This window comes from Piliocolobus tephrosceles, chromosome 15, assembly GCF_002776525.5.
Source record: "Piliocolobus tephrosceles isolate RC106 chromosome 15, ASM277652v3, whole genome shotgun sequence".
Taxonomy (NCBI): Eukaryota; Metazoa; Chordata; class Mammalia; order Primates; family Cercopithecidae; genus Piliocolobus; species Piliocolobus tephrosceles.
The window spans coordinates 98,534,360-98,554,778 of NC_045448.1; the positions used below are offsets into that span (position 1 = coordinate 98,534,360).

At 48.7% G+C, this 20,419-nt stretch overlaps 1 protein-coding gene across 7 annotated transcripts in view; it reads left to right on the plus strand.

Annotated features, from left to right (window-relative positions):
• The window catches only part of UXS1 (UDP-glucuronate decarboxylase 1), a 93,746-nt gene that overhangs the window by 64,810 nt on the left and 8,517 nt on the right, over positions 1–20,419 (plus strand). For all 7 annotated transcript variants that reach the window (XM_023211300.1, XM_023211299.1, XM_023211296.2 and 4 more), the window contains 2 exons: positions 9,572–9,691; positions 17,452–17,495. In XM_023211300.1, coding sequence (XP_023067068.1) covers positions 9,572–9,691; positions 17,452–17,495 — 164 coding nt within the window. The remainder of the gene's footprint in view (positions 1–9,571; positions 9,692–17,451; positions 17,496–20,419) is intronic.

Sequence of the window (20,419 nt, forward strand, 5' to 3'; positions counted from 1 at the left end):
TGTACTGCCGTATGACTCTAAGATTTAAGCCTTCATTCTCTCAGTTCTTACCTCTGACACAGGGTGTGTAAAGCTTGCCTTGCCCACACCAGGGCAGTGCAGGAGCCAATCAACTGTGCAGAGAAAGTGGAGGCCCAGGTACAGGATATTCCATTCATGTTCTCACTGAGTGTGTCCTTGGACTTGGGTCTGAACTTTCACATCCTCATGAAAATGCCCTCTGGGGTGGTGGGACATGCAGGTAAATCAACGTGGCTGTGGAACATTGGTCCACGACAGGCTGTTGGTAGATGCAGTGTCTGTTTCTGGGAGCAGTGCTGTCAGGCCCAGGGTCCAGTTGCAGGTGAGCCTGGGGAACTGTTGGCTCTGTGCTCTATAGGAGGGGAAAGTGTTGTCAGCATGGCCAGCATCCAGGAGTTTTCCTGACCATCTGTCTCAGTCCCGGCAGAGCCCCAGTCAAGCATGTGCCAAGGGCCAGGTCACCTGCTCCTGACCTCGGATGAGAGTTTAATCGCCTTCCCTCCCCATGGTACCACAGAGGACAGGGCAGTGTAAAGCAGGTAGGCTCTCTGACAGGTGGGAGAGAATGTCGAGGACTCTCTCATCGTGTGTTTAATGAAATGCCAGCATTAAAGATCCATAAATTAACTTTATACTATTGTTGGTATTTAAACTTCTTTGCTTTATTTCTTCGCCAGAAGCAGAACGAATTGCCTTCTAAGCTACTTTAGTCTGTTGGCTTACATTATCCACTTCCTCTACGAAATGCTAATCAGTTTTAGTAGGAACATACTTTCATCATTTTGGGGCCCAGAATATCTGGACTCAAAAGTTTCAGATGATCTCCCAGACACTCAGGACCACTCAGTGTGCATGGGTACTTAGGAGTACTGACTAGAGTGTCAGCGACACATAATTGCATTTTATTTAGCGTATGTTCCAGGAGTGATATGATTCTCAACTGTTTTCTTTTGCTTTCAGTCCTATGATTGTATTTCTTACTTAGTGAATTTTTACATAGGTAAAGCTGGTAGACAAATGGGACATTTTGATTGAGCTTTTAGTTTTAATTAAATGGTTATTTGGCTAATGTAGTTGATAACTTTATGGGTATACATATTACCTTAAGTATATGCTTAAGATAATTATGGTATTTGGTAATAATAGAGGCAGCATTTCTTGAGCACCGACTGTATGCCAGGTAACTGTTCTAGGGACCTGGACTCCAGCCAGGGTCTGCATTTCACACACATACTAACATTGGATCTGTTCCTGTCATCTGTGCCTGGGGGTTCAGGAAGGTAACACCTAGTAACTCCGGAACATCAGCATTTATATTCCTGCTCACATAGGTCTCGGGAGCTTAATGGCATGGGCAGCGTTGCCCTGAAATCTATGAGTAATGTACCTGTTAGAAGCACCCCAGGTGGTCAGCTGGTTCCTCCTGCTCAAGGTAACATCCCTGACATGAACCCTGTGGGGAGGGTGTCCCTGTCACTCTCTTGGCATGGTACGCCTTCTATGGAGTCACCAGACATGGGCCTCCCACCCTGGAGTCCCCAACAGACAGTTGCAGAATGGCTGCAAGAGTCACTTCTGTGGCCAGGTTCACAGTGTACTTCACACGGGTGCTGTGAGTTCTTCATGTGGGAACCACACTTGCTGCTTTCCGTCACACCGGGAGGCTTGAGCATTGGCCCACGGAAGACAGGTGCAGCACTTTCTAGGAAGGAGAGTGTGGAACTTGGGGTCTTGGCCAACAGGTCAGTGATCTGTAGTTTCACTGGGGCTCACACCCTACTTAGCACGTATGCTGAGGGTTTGCATCTGCCCAGGTGAGAAATGGCACCGAGGAAGGCCCACCTCTGGTGGCACGTTGAGGGGGGCATGGAAGCAGGTGTGAAGCAGGTGTGATGTTGCCACCCTTCCCCATGGAACCTACCCATTCCCGCTGTGCAGTCATTATGTCAGGGAGTGACCATGCCCTTGGCCCTGGGGGTGCTAGGGCCCTGTCCAGTTCTGGTGGCTGCGAGGCAGACAGGAGGAGGTTGTAGTTTCCTGATGAGGAAGGAGTGACGTGACCAAGAGCAGGGAGCCTGTGAGGAGGGTCCCTGTGGTCTTGCCTGAGTTCCAGGAGGCCTGTGAAGAAGGTGCAGTGTGTTCTTCCCACCTTCCGTCCCGTTATTCATGTTGTAAATCTTGTGCTCCCTTGTAGGAAGAGCCATGGGTCCAAGACCACAAGCCCCTCTGGCCCTAAGATTGGTACCCAAATGCTCACTCCCACTTTTGTCCGAATGGGTGCTGAGGAGGGAGGAAAATGGTGCCTTTCCTCTCTGCACATAGGAGCAGACACCTCACAGCTGAGACAGGTTTCAGTTCCTGCTATGGCAGGATATTTTGCCAGGTATAGAAAAATAAGAAAATACTGATTAAGCAAGAAAAAAGAGACATTGCTATGCATAATCCCAGCTAGAGACAAACATAAGGGGGAAAATTTAAAAAAACGACCACTATGTGAAGATTGTGAGAGATATAAAACGTTCAGATGAAGACGTCGAGATGATTCTTTCACTCAGGATTTTGTGACAGCTGGTAGCAAGGGTGGGTCCAAGCACCTCCCGCCACACTGGGTCTGCACTCTGTCCGTGGCCTGGTCTGGGGCAAGTCACCGGACCTCTTTGGGGCAACAACTCCGAAGTGACTGTTATTTTCTGGGACTGTGTTCTGAGCACAGCGGCCTGCAGGGCATTGTGCCTTTCGGACGCGCCCCTGTCTGGAGGTGACATTGTTTGAGGGTGCTCCGCATGCGTGCTGTGGGTGTTGCGAGAGAGCAGGAACCGGGGGCTGGAGTGCCTGCTGCGTGCTCAGCCTCTGTTAGGGCTCAGTCCGTTTAATCTCAGTTAATTCCCCGCAGCCTCCTCTGACGTGGGAGGGGTCAGCCCATGTAACGGATGGGAGGATGGGCTCCAAAACTGGTTTCCAGGTCCCTAGCCCATCAGTGGTGGCAGGAACCCTCAGCTGGCTACCTGTAGGGCCTGCTCCTCCCCACACTCCCTGGCTATCCCTGCAGGCTGAAGCAGGTGAGGAAGCATGAGTGAGCAAGAGGAGACCATGCAGCTCCAAGTCCAAAGGTACCAAGGCTCCTTTGCAGCTCGCACAGTCATGGGACGGTGCCCAGAACGAGTGGTTCACGTGCCTGCGCTAGCGTCACCCCTGCACCTCTCAGCTGGGAGATTCAGCAACGGGAGCTGCACTGTGACCTTGTCAGTTTATAGTTCTAAACGTGTGACCTTTTCGGATAGTTTGGGGAGAAAATGCAAAACTTTGTGTTAGGATTTATGCTGTCTGGAGACAAATGAAAAAATCAAGCAGGATGAACCAGGTGGAATAGTACGTCTGGCATATTTTTAATTTATTATTTTAACAACTTTAATTAATTTCTTATACATAATAACATATCCCCTCTTAAGTATGAATTGTCATTTTATTGTCAAGATCCTATATAGTATGTGGATATGTCTTACTCTGAGTAATACGTAAAGATTGAAAATATAAACAAGAGAATCCTAAGGATTCTCTTCTGAGTTTTTTCTAATGAATGAAATTTCCTAATGTATTCAAAATAGAATTTTACTTTCCAGAAAAATCTACCACACATCCCTTAGAAAAAGAGAAACTCCCTGGAATTTTTTTTCATGGGATGGAGTGAGATGGAGGTTGGGATCAAAGGGCAGAACCTCTCCCGAATAGTTTGAACTTGCCAGGGAGGAATTAAATTGCCGCCTCTGCATGCATTTGGACGCAGTGGCTTGATAAATGTGGGGGCCTCCCCCGTAGGCTGTGGTCAGTGCTTAGTGTGCATTTGAGTTCATCGCCCCCTCATGAGTCCGACTCTGAGGTCTGTGGCCCACCCACTGGGCTGGATCTGCAAAACAGGTCACCACTCATAAAACCAGCAAATGGCAGAGTGGAAAGAAAGCAAACTCAGAAATCACCTAGTCTAATGGCCCTGAAGGTGTAGTTTTGTGTTAGTTCCTGGCATCAAAGTACTTTTGAAAAAGTCAAAGAGTTGGTATATGTATTCTACCTGAGTTGAAAAAAAAAAAAAAAAAGCAGCCAAACCAGGTGCAGTGTTCCATGGGTAGGACTGACACCCCAGGGGGCCTGTCCTGTCCTCCGGATCTGCCCAATAGCAGTTTGGCTTCCTGGCCCTGTGACTCACTCATTGGGTGCCTGCTGACCGCATCCCCCCTGTCCCACCCGGACACTGGCAGAGTGATATCCACCCCTCCTGGCCTGCTGCGGAGCAGACCTCAGGAAGGTCAGCTGATTGTTGATGCTGAAGCAGGAGTGCTGAGGAAGACGGCCAAGCAGTTGTAGACACACCCCTCCCAGACCCCCTTCCTCAGCCAACCCCTTGAGTCAACTTGAACCTTTTAGCACCTTTGAGAATCGTGCTTCAGCACAGTGAGCTCTGCAGTTCTGCAGTGGCCTTAGTCTTATCCACAGGTAGGGAGCAGAACCCGAGATGTATGCATGACAGGCCCTAGGGGAGTTAGGGGGTTCGGCCCTCACAGCCTGATCCTGTTGCTTTAGGGATGTGCACGTAATTCTCCAAGGGAAGCATCAAAGAGAGTCTGGGCTGCTGAACCTAGGTGCACTTCCTGGCATTTCTCCATCCTGTTCCCTACAGGTGAATATGCCCAGGCACCTCCTTCAGGACCTGCTCCCACTATGCAGGGCTCTGTTCTACCTTCTATCACTAGTACCTTACTAGTACCTTCCGTCAGCGAATATAGTGATCATGTCACAGTGTTCAGTGGCTTGATGTAGCACAGAAAGTCATCACTTAACAGCATCAGTGGGTTCTTGGAAACTGCTACTTTCAGCAGATGGACATAGAACAAAATCAGCAGTAGCACAGGCTAGTTGCTATAAACAAGAGTTAAGTTCCTAGACGTACTTCTGGTCACAAAACATCACCAGAATTCTAAATAAAGACTAAAACACTTGTGATATTAAGGATTTGAAATAAATGGGAGCCATCCACCTAAGGAAGACAAATAAAAACAAGATAATTATTTACAGGGTCTCAGGTGGCCAGAGCCTATCGCAGCAGCTCCAGGTTCCAAGCAGGAGCCTCCCCTGGACAGGATGCCACCCTCTCACAGGGCATACTCACTCACACTGGGACCACTGGAACAGCCCACTTGTCTGACATACACAGCTTCGGAATGTGAGAGGAAACCAGAATACCCGGAGAAAACCCACACAGACGTGGGGAGAGGAGAACATGCCAGCTGCATGCAGACAGTAGCCCCAGCCAGGAGGTGATTTTTTTTCTCATCAGTACTATCATGAAATGATATTATTTGGGGACCTGTTGTACTCTCCACTGAACGATTGCATTTTAAAGGAAATTTTGAGGGAGAACCCATGTGTCGTGAGCAGGGCAAACAAGATCAGACATAACCAGGTCCATGAACGTTTGTGTCTTTCCATAAGGTCAGGCTTTTATTGATAATATTCCATCATAAAATCCATGTGCTCTATGCAGTTTCCAAGGAGGGACTTCTTAGTACTTTCCATGCACTCGGTAATCAGAGCTGTGGTCACACAGGCTCAAGCGACTCCACAGGTCAGTCAGTACTGCAAACCATACCTAGTAGTATACTTAATATATAAATGTTTAGATTAAACATTCCACATCAAACAGAGTAACATTTAACATTGAGAGAGAAGGGGAGAGGAAAAGGGATTAATGAACCAGTCCAAGGACAGTGACATGGACAAGGAGAGGGTCCTGGGCTTATCTGGACGCACAACATCATCTTGCATGGAAGAGCTCTCGATTTGGCAGCAGATGCTGGGTGCTGATTGTGAGTGACAGCAAGATGGAGCCTGTCAAGATGGCCACCTCGAGTTGTAGAAGTCCTGTTCATTATGGCCCTTGAGCCCTTTGGTGAGGACGACAGTAAAGGGTTATGCCCTTAATCTGGTTGGGAGTTGTCTCTGTTGATTACGCAAACATCTAGACCATGTTGGTTGGATGCCTTTTGAAATGTGAAATGGAGTCATTTTCTAAGATAAAATCACTTATGTCAGAGGTGCTGTGTACACCATGTAATCCCTGCTGGTAACATTTCTGTCCTTAGGAGATATCTGGGGAGGGAGGAATCCCTGTACTTTCATTATTCCTCTTGGATCACCTCTTGCCTCTTGGGCCTGCTGTTAGTTGGCTCCATGTCTCAGGACCTGCATACCCAAGCCCTCACTCCTCTCTCAGCTGCTACACATGAGGCAAGGAGGTGTTTGCTGCCAGCCTAGTTGGTGTTTCCAAAGGGCTTTTGGGAGCCTCAGCCTGTCCCTTGCAATCCTAGTGTCCTGGTGGCAGTGTTTGTGAGCTATTCCACACGTGGTCACTGTCACTTCAAGGTAAATTAGTGTCATCAGAAAATTGGGGACAGAGGTCAAGGGCAATTACTGGGTTGAGAACCATCCCATGGAGGTAGATAATAATGATGGCAGTTTTCAAAACAGTTTCAGTGTTTTAACTCCTGTGTTGTAGGTAGAATGGATATTATTGTCCTCATCTCAAAGATTAGAATCTCAAGTCTTAGAAGCTGAAGTGACTTCCTTGGGATAATGAATCCCAGGATGAGATGAGGCCATCCAGACATTCCAGCCTCCACCTTGTGCAGGGCCCTCAGCATCCATCCTCTCTAAGTTTCCGTTGGTTCTATGTTGGCGCAGCTTAGGCTTGTAGGAGTTGTCTTGACCTTCCTGATGCTTGGAGCTGTCCATGACTCATGGGTCACCACAGGGGACGGAACCACAGAGCATAAAGTGAAACCCAGCGGTGCCTCGGGATGAGTCATCAGTTAGCTTTCTGACTGACAGCCTTGTCTATGCTCAAAGGCACCAGCTCAGTGTCAGCAGGGCCTGACCACTCGCAGGCAGAACATTGTGTGGGAGTCAGGGGTTCGTGAATGTGTTTGCTTCTTGGTCCTTCAGAGGTAGGCTCTCCCTTAAATGAGACAGTGTTGCCTGCTGTGCCCTTCCTGGGTTTTCAGCCTGGCTCTTCCCTTCTTAGGAAGGTGGCTTTGGGTCAGACCCTGGACCTCTCCTCAGCTCTGAGATGAGGAATAACTATACCTTCCTCCAAGCCGTGCATGTGGGTGACAACTGAACTGCCACCATGAACAGTGGTGTCGGCACCCACCGACTGTTCCCCCGCCTGCCCACATGGTCCCACCGTGAGGACCAGTGGGAATGAGGATTCAGCAGCAAGTGGACTGTCCAGACTGATTGGGGGTCACCTTTGTGTGAAGGCCAAGGGTTCCCTGAAGCTACCTAGAAAGGGATAGATGGGCATGCAAACTCCGGAAGACACTGTCATCCCAGAGGAGAGCAGGTCTTAACCGGAGTGAGCCTCAGGTTCCTGTCTCTTTCATGTAAGAAGTTTTGGCTTCATGAGTAGCTCGTCTTACTGGTGTAGACCGGCCCTGAGAGCTCGCGTTCTTAGAAGTGTTGCGCTCACAGCTGTTGCACCTGTGTAGAAGGGCTGCCCTCTGTTGCTGAACCATTACAGACCCAAATAGAACAGCCACAGCAAGCAAGCCTGTTTATGGGTTGGCCAGTTAATGTCTGCTCATCCTAATGAGGCCATGTTCTGGAATGTTGTTTTGTGGAAAGGGAAGGTCAAGAAGATAAAAGCATTTGATTTGCTGCAAATGTTGCCTAACCCATTGAGCTTTTCCCCTGCTAGGCACATTGGGTTACTGTAAATGTGCTGCGGTTTTTCCAGTCTCTTCCTAGAATAAAGCCACATTCATTCACTTTGGTTCTTTCCTCATCTTATCAATTAAATGCAAGTGGGTACTTCTGAGTTATTTTCTGTTGAGAACAGCATCTCTGCTCCCCCACTCTTTTTAATACACTCATTAGTTCAGTGGAGAAAAGGGTTGATTTATTCTTGGACTTAGCTCATATCTTTGTAACTGAGTGGCTCATGTGAAGTATTACAGTGTATTGCTGGGAAGAATTCGCACTAATAAAGCACTCTGGCTTCTAAAAGTTAACTGTGTGCTTCCATGCCTCCCACCCTTTTTCATATCACAGCACACGTAAAAACCCGCCCGGGTTTGTGGAACAAATTGACAAGGCTAGGGAAATTGACAAGGCTGCTGTGGGCTGAAGTGGCGGCCATGTCACTCCAGCCACTGAGAGGGCTGATGGGGCCGCTGGGGCTCATGGCTCATACCCTTTAACTCGCTATACTGGTGGAGACATTCTGTGCTAAGTAAGCCTTGTTAGCTAAGGGTTTGTTGGATTCCCACTCCCAGCCCATGCCAGCCTAAGGTGTTGGTATAAATTGAAAAAAGAACTGTTTCAGCTGGTAGTGATAACTGGCACCCAATACAGCCACTAGGCCTGTGCTTCCATGTCAAAACACTGAGGTGATCAGGTGACTCTTTTCCCAGTCTCGCTGTGACCGAGTCAGTGGCCTGCCTGGGCAGTGAGCAGTGGAGCGGGAACGGCAGACACACGGGCGCAGTGAAAAGCAGGAGCCCCAGGTCCTCATGCCCGAGGCTCCCTGCTCTCAGATGTCCATAAAGTGCACGGTTGTTCGGCAGGGAATCAAATGTTAGATACATGTACACTGTAAAAGCCCACTAATTCAGAGTCTGTGATAAAAATATTTAATTTTTCCATCCATGGCAAAGTGGTCTGTGAAATAATTAAACATGATCATTTAGAACAGGCTTTTGTTATTCAGATATGCACTTCCCCTGATTGCATATTTGAAAACAGGCTTTTCTGGATTACAAAAGTAATACATGTTTATTGTAGTAAAAATAGAAGCATTAAAAAATACATAGAAGAAAATGAACATAGAGATGAAAATGAACAGGAGGGATGACTGTTTTAAACGGTGTCAGTATGTTTCTCTTTCCAGGCGACTAGCTAATAACCTATACTGGGCACTAAGTTGTATTTAGTTTTTCACTAAAATGGATGTTTTTCAGTCAAACGGGTTGAGAGTGTAGGTGCAAGCTCACTCAGTAAGAATGTTTCTGTGTTCCCTTTTCCTGAGATAGAGAGCTTTCTTTTATTTCTCCCTAGCTATTAAATATTTATTGACATCCAAATCTCTATTGAGTGATAAATTTGCACAGTATATTATGTGAAAAAGATTAGAAAAGCATATTCATAACGTGATCCCATTTGGGAAAATATATATTTAACTGGAGAAAAAATTTATATAAACAAAAGTTTTTTGATCCTTGCACTGTTTATCTAGCTGGTTTTCTACCAAAATACTAGTGCTGATGGCCTTTCAGTGGTGAGATCTGGGACAGCTTTGACTCTCTTTGATATAGCCCGGTGTAGTCTCCTGATTGGTTTATAATGAGCACATTGTGGAATCAGAACAGAAAAGCCATTTCCATTTTGAAATGGGAAGCAGAACATTTCCTGACAGGCTTTGCATGCAACACACTGGAAATGCAAAGTGATCACATGGACCACGCAGGGGAGCACGCCTGACCTCCTCTTCTCTCTGTTCCAGGAAGGCGTGGAAGTACGAGTGGCCAGAATCTTCAACACCTTTGGACCACGCATGCATATGAATGATGGGCGGGTGGTCAGCAACTTCATCCTGCAGGCGCTCCAGGGGGAGCCGCTCACGGTAGGTGCTGGCCTCGGCGCAGGGAACACATTGCAACCCAAATCGAAGTCAGCTCACAAAGGATGAGGGACAAGTGCATCTCGGTTCGGGGAGTGACACTTCTCAAGCTGCCATGTCGTGTTTGTGTACATCCCCGCTGCCCTCCACTAGGGGGAAGGCAGGCACGGGGACAGAACCCAGCTGCATGACTGCTCCACATAATTTGAGTCACCTTGCCCTCCATGGCCACTGAGGTCTCTGCCCATGCCTCCAGGTCTGCCTGCCTGTACCAGCCGGCCTGTGAAGACCTTCCCCGACGTAGGTTTGGCCCGCTGGCTGTAGCCAGAGGTGTGCCTGTACTGGGTGGCCTCGGATGACCAAGAAGCCTGGTCTGGTAGAGTGAGGAAGTAAACCGCATCTGGTCGGGCTGGGCCGTCACCTTGACAGTGCTGACAGGCCCTCAGTACCATCCTCTACTGGCCACCCTCAACCCAGGGAAACTTCTGGAGCCAGCAGAGGTCCCAGTGGTCTGTGGTCGGTGGTCCGAGTGTGTGGCAAGGATGTCTGTGCCGACAGTGACTGCTTGGTACCCTCAGATACCATCTGGGGTCAGGGTGGGCTGGTCATTCCAGACCTGTCCCCACAGCCCTCTGGCCTCTCTGGGAAGGAGCGCCCCAGGCCTGCCTGGTGAGAGGCTCTGCCTGCCGGCGTGTTTGGTTTTGCTAATCCTCCCTCCCACCCCCACCTCCCCCACCACTCCTCTTCATGGTTGTCTGCCCAGGCTGCTTTGCTCTGATCTGTAGCCTCCTAGAGCCCTTTGCAGCGTGGCATTTGGTAGGACTCAGGAGTCGATTTGCATCCTGTTGCTCTGAAAATCTTGTAGGATGGTTTGTTATCAGTTGAGTGTATTCCAGGGGAAGAATTAAAGCTCGGTGTATTTCTGTGTAGTATATATGCGCCTACCCATTGACCAGTTGATCATGTTAGCTGGCTCTTCTGTCCCATGATCTGCAGGTGACATTATTCCCCTCCTTTTTCAGGTGAGGATGCTGGAGCGCAGAGGTTATATGAGTTGCCCAGGATTAGGTGGCCACACAGTGGTAGCCTGGGTTTGAAGCCAGAGCCCCCGCTCTTCATGAGCATTGTCTGTGGTGCGCATATCTCCTTGTCTGTGTTAGCTGCTCTGCTGCCAGTGTAGAACCAAAAGCCTAGCCTGTTACACAGTGGGATGACTCCCGGAGGGCAACTGCATCATATAGCTGAGTTTCGCTGAATGCATTCCAGGGAAGAGGTGAGTCCAAACTCCAGCTTTAGGCTCCCAACAGCCCATGCCAGCTCTCCCATGTCCCCCTGTCACTAAGTGGTATCTTGGTGCCCCAAATGGAGGCTCTGTGACCACACATGGCTCTTCTCCTTCCTTCACTGCACAGATCCACCAGCACATCCTAATAGCCATGCCCTACCCAGGTAGATCCAGACTTCAGTCCCTGGTCTACACTGCTGCCGCCCCACCCCTATTTATTGCCATAGGCTTGGAGCCACTCTCATTCTCCCTGTCCTGTGTACTCTCAACCCTGCAGCTGGAGGGAGCCTTGTAAAGAGAGGTCAGAAGCTCGAGTGGCTTTGCAGCCCCTGTTGCCTCCGAGCCTTCCGTCAGGCCGGGCTTCCTTGCTTCCTTGCTCCTGCCTGTCCCAGGAGCGTCTTGCTTTTCTTCCAGGCATTCTTGTTCATTCATCCTCTCCTTAAGGGAAACTTCTTGATGCTTCTCTGCATTATGGCACCAGGCTGGTTACCATAACCATGTTAATTGTCTTCACTGCCCTTGTAACCAACTGAAATACGAATTTTCCAGCTCCAATCCCTGTTAGTATAGTATGCGCTTCAAAACCAGGAACTTGGTTTCATTCACGGTTGCATCCCCGGCTCCCAGAAGACCACCAGGCACATGGGCGCAGGAGAGAAATGTTGGATGGACTGGTTACTGGGTTGTAGTGGCCGCTTTCCTTTATGGTAAGTGAAAGTGGTGAAACCTCCTGTTATCTCATGTTCCCCTCTTGCTGCTGCTTGGGGTTCTGAGGAGCTCGTGCTGTGCCCTGCGAACCCCTTAGTCCACCTGATCAGTTGAGAATTCCACATCTGAGGACAGCCTGATGCCTTTTTAGTGACTGTTCAGAAACTCCCTCATGCTGTGAGATAAGAGCTGCTTTGTTTGCAGAGTAAACTGTGAAAGCCTCCAAGAAGCAACTTGATTTAGTGCCTCCTTGGCAGCAGCCAGGGCTCCCTGTGTCCCCTAGCCACCCCAAGAATGCCTGCATTGTTGACAGAGGTGATAATTCATGTGTTGTCTTCACACCGAGCAAGCTTTTGTGCCACAGACAGAAGGGAGAAGATCTCTGGAGCCATCCATGACTGCAGTTGATCCAGAACGTGGCGGGCTTCAGTCTCTGTAGGCACCGTCTGGTGGCAGGAGGCAGAAGTCCCGAGGGAGGCCTTTCAGAATGTGTTTTGTTTCCTTTGTCACACACAATTCTATTTCCCAGCAAGTATTTGATGAAGTCACTGACTTCATTCTTTTCTGTCCAATTGAGATACCATGCCTTGCTCTTGTCAGATGGCTCTGTGGAGCGGTCTGGGAGAGACTCACAGGCCTGCCTCAGCCAGCCTGTCTTTAGAAACACTTGGTTTATTGAGGAAGGGAAATAAGGAGGCGTGTCCACCTATTTCCTTTTCTGCTACATTTCCAACAAGTCACTTCCGAGATGAAGACCTCTTCAAGGGTGGTCGGAAACAGCTCAGTGTCTCGTCCTCGCTTTCCAAGCTGGATGGGCGTGATTGCTTACCTTGCAGCTGTGTTTTTGAGCTGATTCCTCATGCCTGTCTTAGCATCTCACTCGCTGCTGTACCAGATGCCTGTGAGGAGGACTCAGGGAGTATGTCATAGGTTAAGTGCATCATACATCAAAGCTATATTTTAAGTGGAATCACGTAGAAGTTCAACCAATTTTGCGTCTCAGCTTAGAAAATAGATGAGTATGGTTCAGGTAGAGCTATTGTCCTAAGTTTATTTTCGAAGAGACTTTGGCCCACGGTTGAGTTACAGCACATTCACAGGAGGGATTCATTCTGCTTTCCACCTTCCATGATTTTTCCCAGGTTTGGATTTGCCCAGGACAGGTCAGATGTGGCAGAATTGGGGTTTGAATCCAGTTCTATATCATTTTAAAAGCCTTGCTATTCTTCCAAAGGGAAATTTTGGAAAAATCATACTTCTAAGAGCAAGTCAAAGCTGGTATGATGTTTAGCCTTTTTACTGATATTGCGGTATGTTAAGTGATTCTTACATTGGGCCTTTGTGGCAGAGGGCCATAGGATTTGTTAAAGTTACTAAATGGTACTGAAGTATGGTGAGGAAGACTTTATTCAGGACCATCATGACAGGAATACGGATCACTGCGGTGGGATTTTTCAGGGGGAGAAAGACTGGGATCAGCTCCAAATACAGTACAGGCGAGCAGAATTTTCAGCCAAGGAGCAGGGAGGAGATGAGTGGATGGAAAATGATGAAGAAGAAGCTTCAGAGGTAAAGATTCTAGCTAAACCAATCTAACAGGATTCTTGCTGATGACAGGCAAGGGTGATCGGACACTGGGGGATATGAGGAGTGAGGAACGTGAGATATCGAGGGTAAGGGTTTCTCTAAACTGACTTAGCAGGGTTCTTGTTACAACTAGATTTTACAAGGAAGTGCACAAATAGGCCTAGGAGAAGGTACTAGAGCCTGAATGAAGTTTGGCCAAGCAAAGAATCTTTGTCACATCTTAAACACATAAAGCACAGCAGCTGGGGACATTGCCAAGTGATCATGAGAGCTCCTTGCTCCTCCTCACCCCCGGCTGGTCCTCTCCCCTGTTGGTGACTCCTTGATCATCATGCTGCTTTGACCTGCACACAGCCCTTCGTTCCCTGGCCCCCCGTAGCAGCCTTGCCTCTTGCATGAATCTCCTTGCATCTCTCCTGTTCTGTGAAACGAAGCCAGAGGGACCGAATCTCACACTCTGTCTTCTGTTAGAAGAACAATGAGGAGGCTGAGGGAGCTCTGCTGACGTCAACTGTCCACACCAGATCCCTGTGATAATCATGCCCTGGATTTTGCTGCACACCCAATTTGTGCCAAGTCCCTGTGGGCCTTATCTTGAAGTGGGGGAGATGGAAGGCCTCAGACCACGCTGGGAGGGCTGTACACGGGCTGCAGTTGAGTTCTAGAGCCCAGGGAAGACAGATAGTTTGGATGGGGCATAATTGCATAGCATCTTCTCTCTTGCACACACACCCCTTTCTTTTACTTTACATTTTCACATTAGCACACTGAATATTTCACACATGAATTACAAATCCTCATGTTGCAAAGTACTGTGTTAGTGAAATAGGGAGGGTAATTTAATCCCAAGTATAGATGATGGATGTGATATGCTATAGAAACTGAAATCCAGCAGGACTCTTAAGGATACGAGGAAGGAAGTGTTCCAGGCTACCACTGACATTGCATCTTAGCCTAATGCACACACGGGAGCGTACAAACCTTCAAGACTGTCAGCAAGGCCTATTGGGGTGTGCAGTGGGCGTCCCACGAGATCCACGCCTTTCCACTGCAGCCCAGCAGAACAGCTGCCTCTTATACTAGGGACTACTTCGTTGAGGCCCAGTTGCTTTGTGGACATCAAGTGGGACCTCAGAGGGGGTGCTGCTGAGCGGCTTGTGTCACCGAATCTGAAGGGAGCAGAGCTTGCCCGGTGACCATGGTGTCTGCAGATGAACCTTGTGTCGGTGCTGGCTGGGTGGGGAGCTGTCCCTGGCGAGTCATGCAGGGAAGTGCGCCCACAGTTGTAAATCTCCTTCCAGTGTGCTTTGAATGAGGCAACAGTGGGAAATACCCAGCAGCCTGCAGGTTATTTCGGGAGCCTTTTGGACTTCCCAGACTGCAGCCCTTTGGGATGAAGTGACATTCAAGCCACTGAGTGTCTCCACTACAAGTCCCTTGTTTGGTTGAGCAGGTACCTGGTGTGGTTCTTCACATCCTGACCCTGGCAGCCTGGGTTAACCCGTCCCGGTCCGGGGGTTACCCAGCATGTAGTTCCCTGGATTGTGTTCCCTCCAGGGCTTGGGGCCCGCACGTTTGGGTGGAAGAGAAAGCTGCCACTGTGCTCTTCATGGCTCCTCTCTGAGAGGCGGCGTGTGAGTGGATACCGCAGCTCTGATGGGCGAGCCTGGGCTTTAGATCAGGCTGAAGACTGGCCTCGGCTGGCTTGTTGAAGGCCACTGCCACTCTGCACAAAGGTGGGCTTTCTGTGAATGTGGCTGGAATGCACTGGTGGACTGGTGAGCCCACCATCGCAGTGACCCTGACTGAGTGCGGTGGGAAGGTGCAAAACAAGTAGCAGAGGTGCATATGTGCGCTCAGTTTTGAGAGCAGAGCCCCGGACTCAGGCAGAGGCAACAGGCAGGACAGCAGCACAGCCCCCAGACCCACCTGTGGAGGAGCCTGTGACGCAGGAGTTGCCTAAATCCGATACTCACTACAGTGAGGTTGTAGAATGGCCTGGTGCCAGCCTGAGAGCCACAGTTTGAAAAAAAAAAAAAAATTGTACAGGCAGTTCCGAAGTTATGAACACAATAGGGCGGGAAAAAGAATCCTGAACTTGGAGTCAAGATAAATTTGACTCTGCTGGGTGCAGGTCACTGCGGCACTTTGACCTTCCATCACCTCATCTGCAAAATAAGGTTGTGAAAAACAAAAAGAGTTACACCTACAGCACTGGTGTAGAAGGGAGTTTCCAGGCTGAGGGAGCTGGCAGTAGGTGGACCTCCTCTCCTACCAAATCAAGCCCACCGCTTCCTGCCTTCTTCACATGTATCAGAAGGATCAGCCAGGCTGGAGAATCAGGTTCAGACAGAACTCAAGGAATTCCCCTCTGCTTCCAGGAGGCCCACGCCCATCTTTCCTCAATGTTCCTTTACTGAGATTTGTTGCATCTGTAATTTCTGTGTTGACAGGAATCTCCATTCCTCAGTATCCCCAGCCTTTTCTCAGTGGAAGGCCTTACCCCCAAGAACGGAACCTGCATAGATAGAACTGATACACCTGTGAAATTGACACATGTAAATGCTTATTAAGAAAACACAGAGATAGCCTTTGAAACTGCTAAATAAATAAGGCATTCAGGAGGTTTGAGGCATGTGCTTTTTTTTTTTTTTTCCTTTTGAGATGGAGTTTCGCTCTTGTTGCCCAGGCTGGAATGCAGTGGCGCGATCTCAGCTCACTGCAACCTCCACCTCCCAGGTCCAAGCAATTCTCCTGCCTCAGCCTCCCGAGTAGCTGGAATTACAGGCATGTACCACCACACCCTGCTAGTTTTGTATTTTTAGTAGAGACCGGGTTTCTCCATGTTGGTCAGGCTGGTCTCGAACTCCCGACCTCAGGTGATCCGCCCACCTCAGCCTCCCAAAGTTCTGGGATTACAGGCGTGAGTCACCGCGTCTGGCCATGTATGTGCTTTTCTTCCCCACCTGCTCCTTCCCCTTTTCCTTCTCAGAGCTGGAGGGAGGAGCTCCAGGGAAACCGGGCTGAGTGTCTGGGGCTGAGGGGGCTGGTGCTGTTGTCAGAGCTGCTGGCAGGGGCTCTTTTTTGCTGTCAGGCAGGAGGAGGCTCCAGGGTTGTTATAATCAAGCTTGTTCCCAAAGGCAGTCCATTCCTCCCAGCTGCCTGCTTTCCACCACGGGAGGGCACACAAGCAAACAAAACCTCCGAGGGCACTCTCGTTCCTGCGATGCTGCACTTAGGAGATCTCCCCAAGCACCTCTGTTGCCATCTCCGCCTCAGTGAGTGGCGTGATGCGTGACGCTCTGCAGATCGTTCAGCAGATGCTCATCCCATGCTAGTATCGCACCACGCATCGTGCTGGGCTCCAGCAGGGCCAAGAGGGTTTGGACACCAGTCCTTCTGGGGAGTTCACAGTTGGGGGCAGTCGGCAAAGGGCTTTCCCTGGGGAATGAGCCAGAGGAAGCTTCTCCAGGAGATGGCATCAGAGCTTGTCCCTAAAGGATAAGTAGCACTCTGCCAGGTGGAAAGTAGACAAGAGGGTCTTGGCCGGCAGAGCAAAGAACACAAGCCAAGCTATGGAAGTGTGGAGCAAATGTGCAGTGGAAACAAAGGAGAATGTGACCCTCCCTCCTGCCACCTGCGCGTCACTTTCAGAGTCTCCTGCATGGCTTTCCACCTTGGCCTTACATTAGAATCTCCTGGGGAGCTAGCTGTAACAATACCAGGAGATGCCGGCCTCATCCCAAACAGTCTGTGGACCAGCCTGGGCGGCGTCCCCAGCTCTGCTGTTGGCCAGAGTGAGGAGCCCCAGTTAAATGCACGTGTTACTGTTTGTGTGTAGATCTGTCACCTAGCTGGACTCTGAGGTCACAGCCCCCAGAGCCTCACATGATGCCTGACATTGTAAGACTCCAGCAGAAGCAAATTCCTTCAGGCACTGTCTTTGGAGGGAGAACTGTACACATCTATACCGGGTGCATGCTTTAGGTGTTGCTGCCGCCGTCTCTCTGTCGGGGCATGGTCTCGAAGTAGAGTGCGGGATGTGGCGCTAGATGCTGGGAGTCAGCATCACTGCCCCCTGGGATCAGTTTCGAGGTCAGTCTGTGTCCTCTGAAGTTCCAAGGACACCTACCCAGTACTGGTGTGGTTTTCTCAGGAGGCCTAACTGTTGGTTTCCTTCCAGGTATACGGATCCGGGTCTCAGACAAGGGCGTTCCAGTATGTCAGGTAAGACTGTCCTGCCCTGCCCCGCCCCAGCCTTAGCAGTGCCTTGGAGCAGGCCTACTTGACAGTTCAGTGTCTTGTATATATTAACCATTTCCATTTCCACAACACTAACACTATATATTGATTAAAAATGTTTAATTTTATGATGGGAAAACTTGCTCTTCTCTGTTTAAAAGTTAAAATTTGCATTCATCTCCATGACTATTGTGACTCATGTGCTAATCTTTTACTGCCACCTAGCGGTGTAGGGGTGAAGTTGCCCAGCTCTGAGGGTGACTTGGGTGATTTCAGCGCAGGCCAAGTTAAGAGATGGCCTTATATACATCCAGCAAAGCTGTGAATGCCAGAATCTGACCCGTTGCAAACATGGCTCGCGGGGTGGAAGAGGTAGTCCTTGTGGAGGGCGCAAGGTAGATAGTGTTCTCATGTTGAATTTCATGCTGAAACTAAATGCAGATAAAAATAAATTTTTTGAATAGATTCACGTGGTGATTTTTATTGTTTTCTTGGCAATCCTTATAAATCCACTGTTTTGTTCCATTCCATTGGTGATTAATTTTAGAAGGCAGTATGGATTCTCAGAGTAGTTAGGATAGAAGCAGTTGCGTATGCCAAAGTGCATCCACCAATATGTGGCTATTGTAAATTCTGTGAAAGTTTCTGGTATCCTGAATTGTTATAAAACCCAGTTCTATATTTTGACCCCATATCTTTTCATTCTTCATTGCAAGTACTCCAGTGTGCCTGTCGGTCAGGAAGTGTTATTCCTGCTGTCTTGGCGCCATCCCAGGGGCACTAGCGTGAGATGGTGGCTGTTGTGGTGCAGGTCGGGGTGGTGCAGGTTGGGGCAGCCCCCGAGTCCCACCTCAGCCAAACCAACCACGTAAAATTCTATCTACCCAGGACCCTTAGGTAAGGTCCTGGGTAGGAGTCCCTAGGAGAAACGAAACTGGTAGTAAACTAAAATTTTAAAAACAATTCAAAATAACCACTGTAGATTTTTGCTGAAAGTATTTGTGAATTTCCATTTACTCCAAAAGAAAGCTGTGAGTAAACATTTACACAGCCAGTGGTTTTTCCCTCCCCAGCCATTAGTATCTTGCCTCAAGGGGCAAAAAGCCCGAAAGTGTGCTATAACCAACTATGTTGCCTAAATAGGCATGCGTATTCTAAAAAGCGATTTAACAGGGAAATGGCAGCTGCCCCCACTTTGGGACTGTGTTCATTTCAAAGCTTTTAGCATAGGCACTATGTCCCTGGAGGAAACTTATCATGGCGCACTTCTGTATGGGGACCAAATTGTGGGCCTCCCGTGGATTGAGTACCGTCTTCGCATAGTGACACGTTCTCATCCCATCCTCCTCCACTCACCCAGCTGTGCCGTTTCCTGAGGGAGTTTTGCTGTCCTCGGTTATGTGTGCCTGCCTTAGGCTTCCTCACCAGTGGCCCCCAGGCTTCTCCAGCCCCCACACCACATGGAACATCAATGAGATGTTGTGCGGTAAAAGGAAATCAGTGAGAACCCATTCTTCTTTCTGCTGTCATTATCTCAAGGGCATTGCCTGCGAAATTCATTTAAAATAGCCTCAGAGACTTTTGTTTTTCTAGGGACTAAAATATTTTGAGCACTCGGTGATGCCTGCACTATGTGCTGTCCCAGCTCAGGACAAAATGCACGCAGGGTGCCTGGCCCGCTCTGATGGGCGAGACTCCCCTGCCCCATCACTCTCTCTGTGCCCTGGTCACTGTCCTGTGCCTGCTTTGATGGTCGTGGCTCATACTCCTAGCTGCCATCACATGCATCATCCTCTCCCACACCACTTGGCTGTTTGAAAAGAGGGCATGAGCAGTTTCCCTAGACATATGGTTGTTAACCCTTTTAGAAAACCCCTTTTCATAACACTTCAGTAGTATTTATTTACTCCCCACTCTGGTGGTCCTCTCCGGTTTCACGATAGCAGAGCCTGAGGTGACGAGGCTTCAGGGACTTTGCCATACTTGGGCAAGGGTTTCCCTACTTAACTTTTTAGTTATTGAGGACTCAACTGAGTTCATTAACTGACCAAAGTGTTGATGTTTTTCACAAGCAGTTTTTTAGGAACCGAGCGTCTTTTAGTAATGCACAATGTCTGGATCCCTAGTTACTGTACTAAATTAACCATTCTCCAAACCCATGATTGCCTCAAAACAACAGTGCAGGGAGTCTGAGGTCTAGGTGGCCATCCGCATCGACATTTTGGCATGACTGTGTTTAATATTCTCATGGCTGATTTTTGTCCTCATTTACATAACAAAGGCATGCCTTTTTTTTTTTTTAAGTCACTTTGTCAAAATGACACTTGTAAAGAGCTTCAGGTTAAATGAGTGTGATCTATGCAATTGTGACCTTAAAAGTTGCCAGTTTGTCATGTAAAAGGCCCATGGCCCTCCCATCCGCCCCCCCGAGGATGACTACCTGAGAGTCAGCCTTCTTCCAACTCAAATAGACCGCACCCCCCAGTTTCAATATTAAAACCTATTGCGGATGCAATGGAACGGCAGCTTTTAATGTCTTTTTATAAACGTGCACAGATGTATGTCATGAGTGCACTATTGTAACAATACTGCCATAGTGATGAAGTGACTTTTTGCCAGGTTCTGTAAAAGAGAAATCATCCAGGGTCAGCAGGGATTTGCATTAGTGCTTGATCCTTGAGAATACAACATTTTAAGCATGTTCGTATGAAATACGCATTTTGTCGTAAAGTAACATGCAGAAATATCTTATTTACTAAATACCTCAATAGTTTTTTTCAATTGAAAGCAAAACCTATCTGGGGTTTTCTTTTGGAAGTGTATCCAGACCCAGCGTGACCTGCTCCTTACTGGTAACGATGGAGGAGGAGAAGGAGAAGGGTCAGAGCTTTAAAAGTCTTCTAAGAATT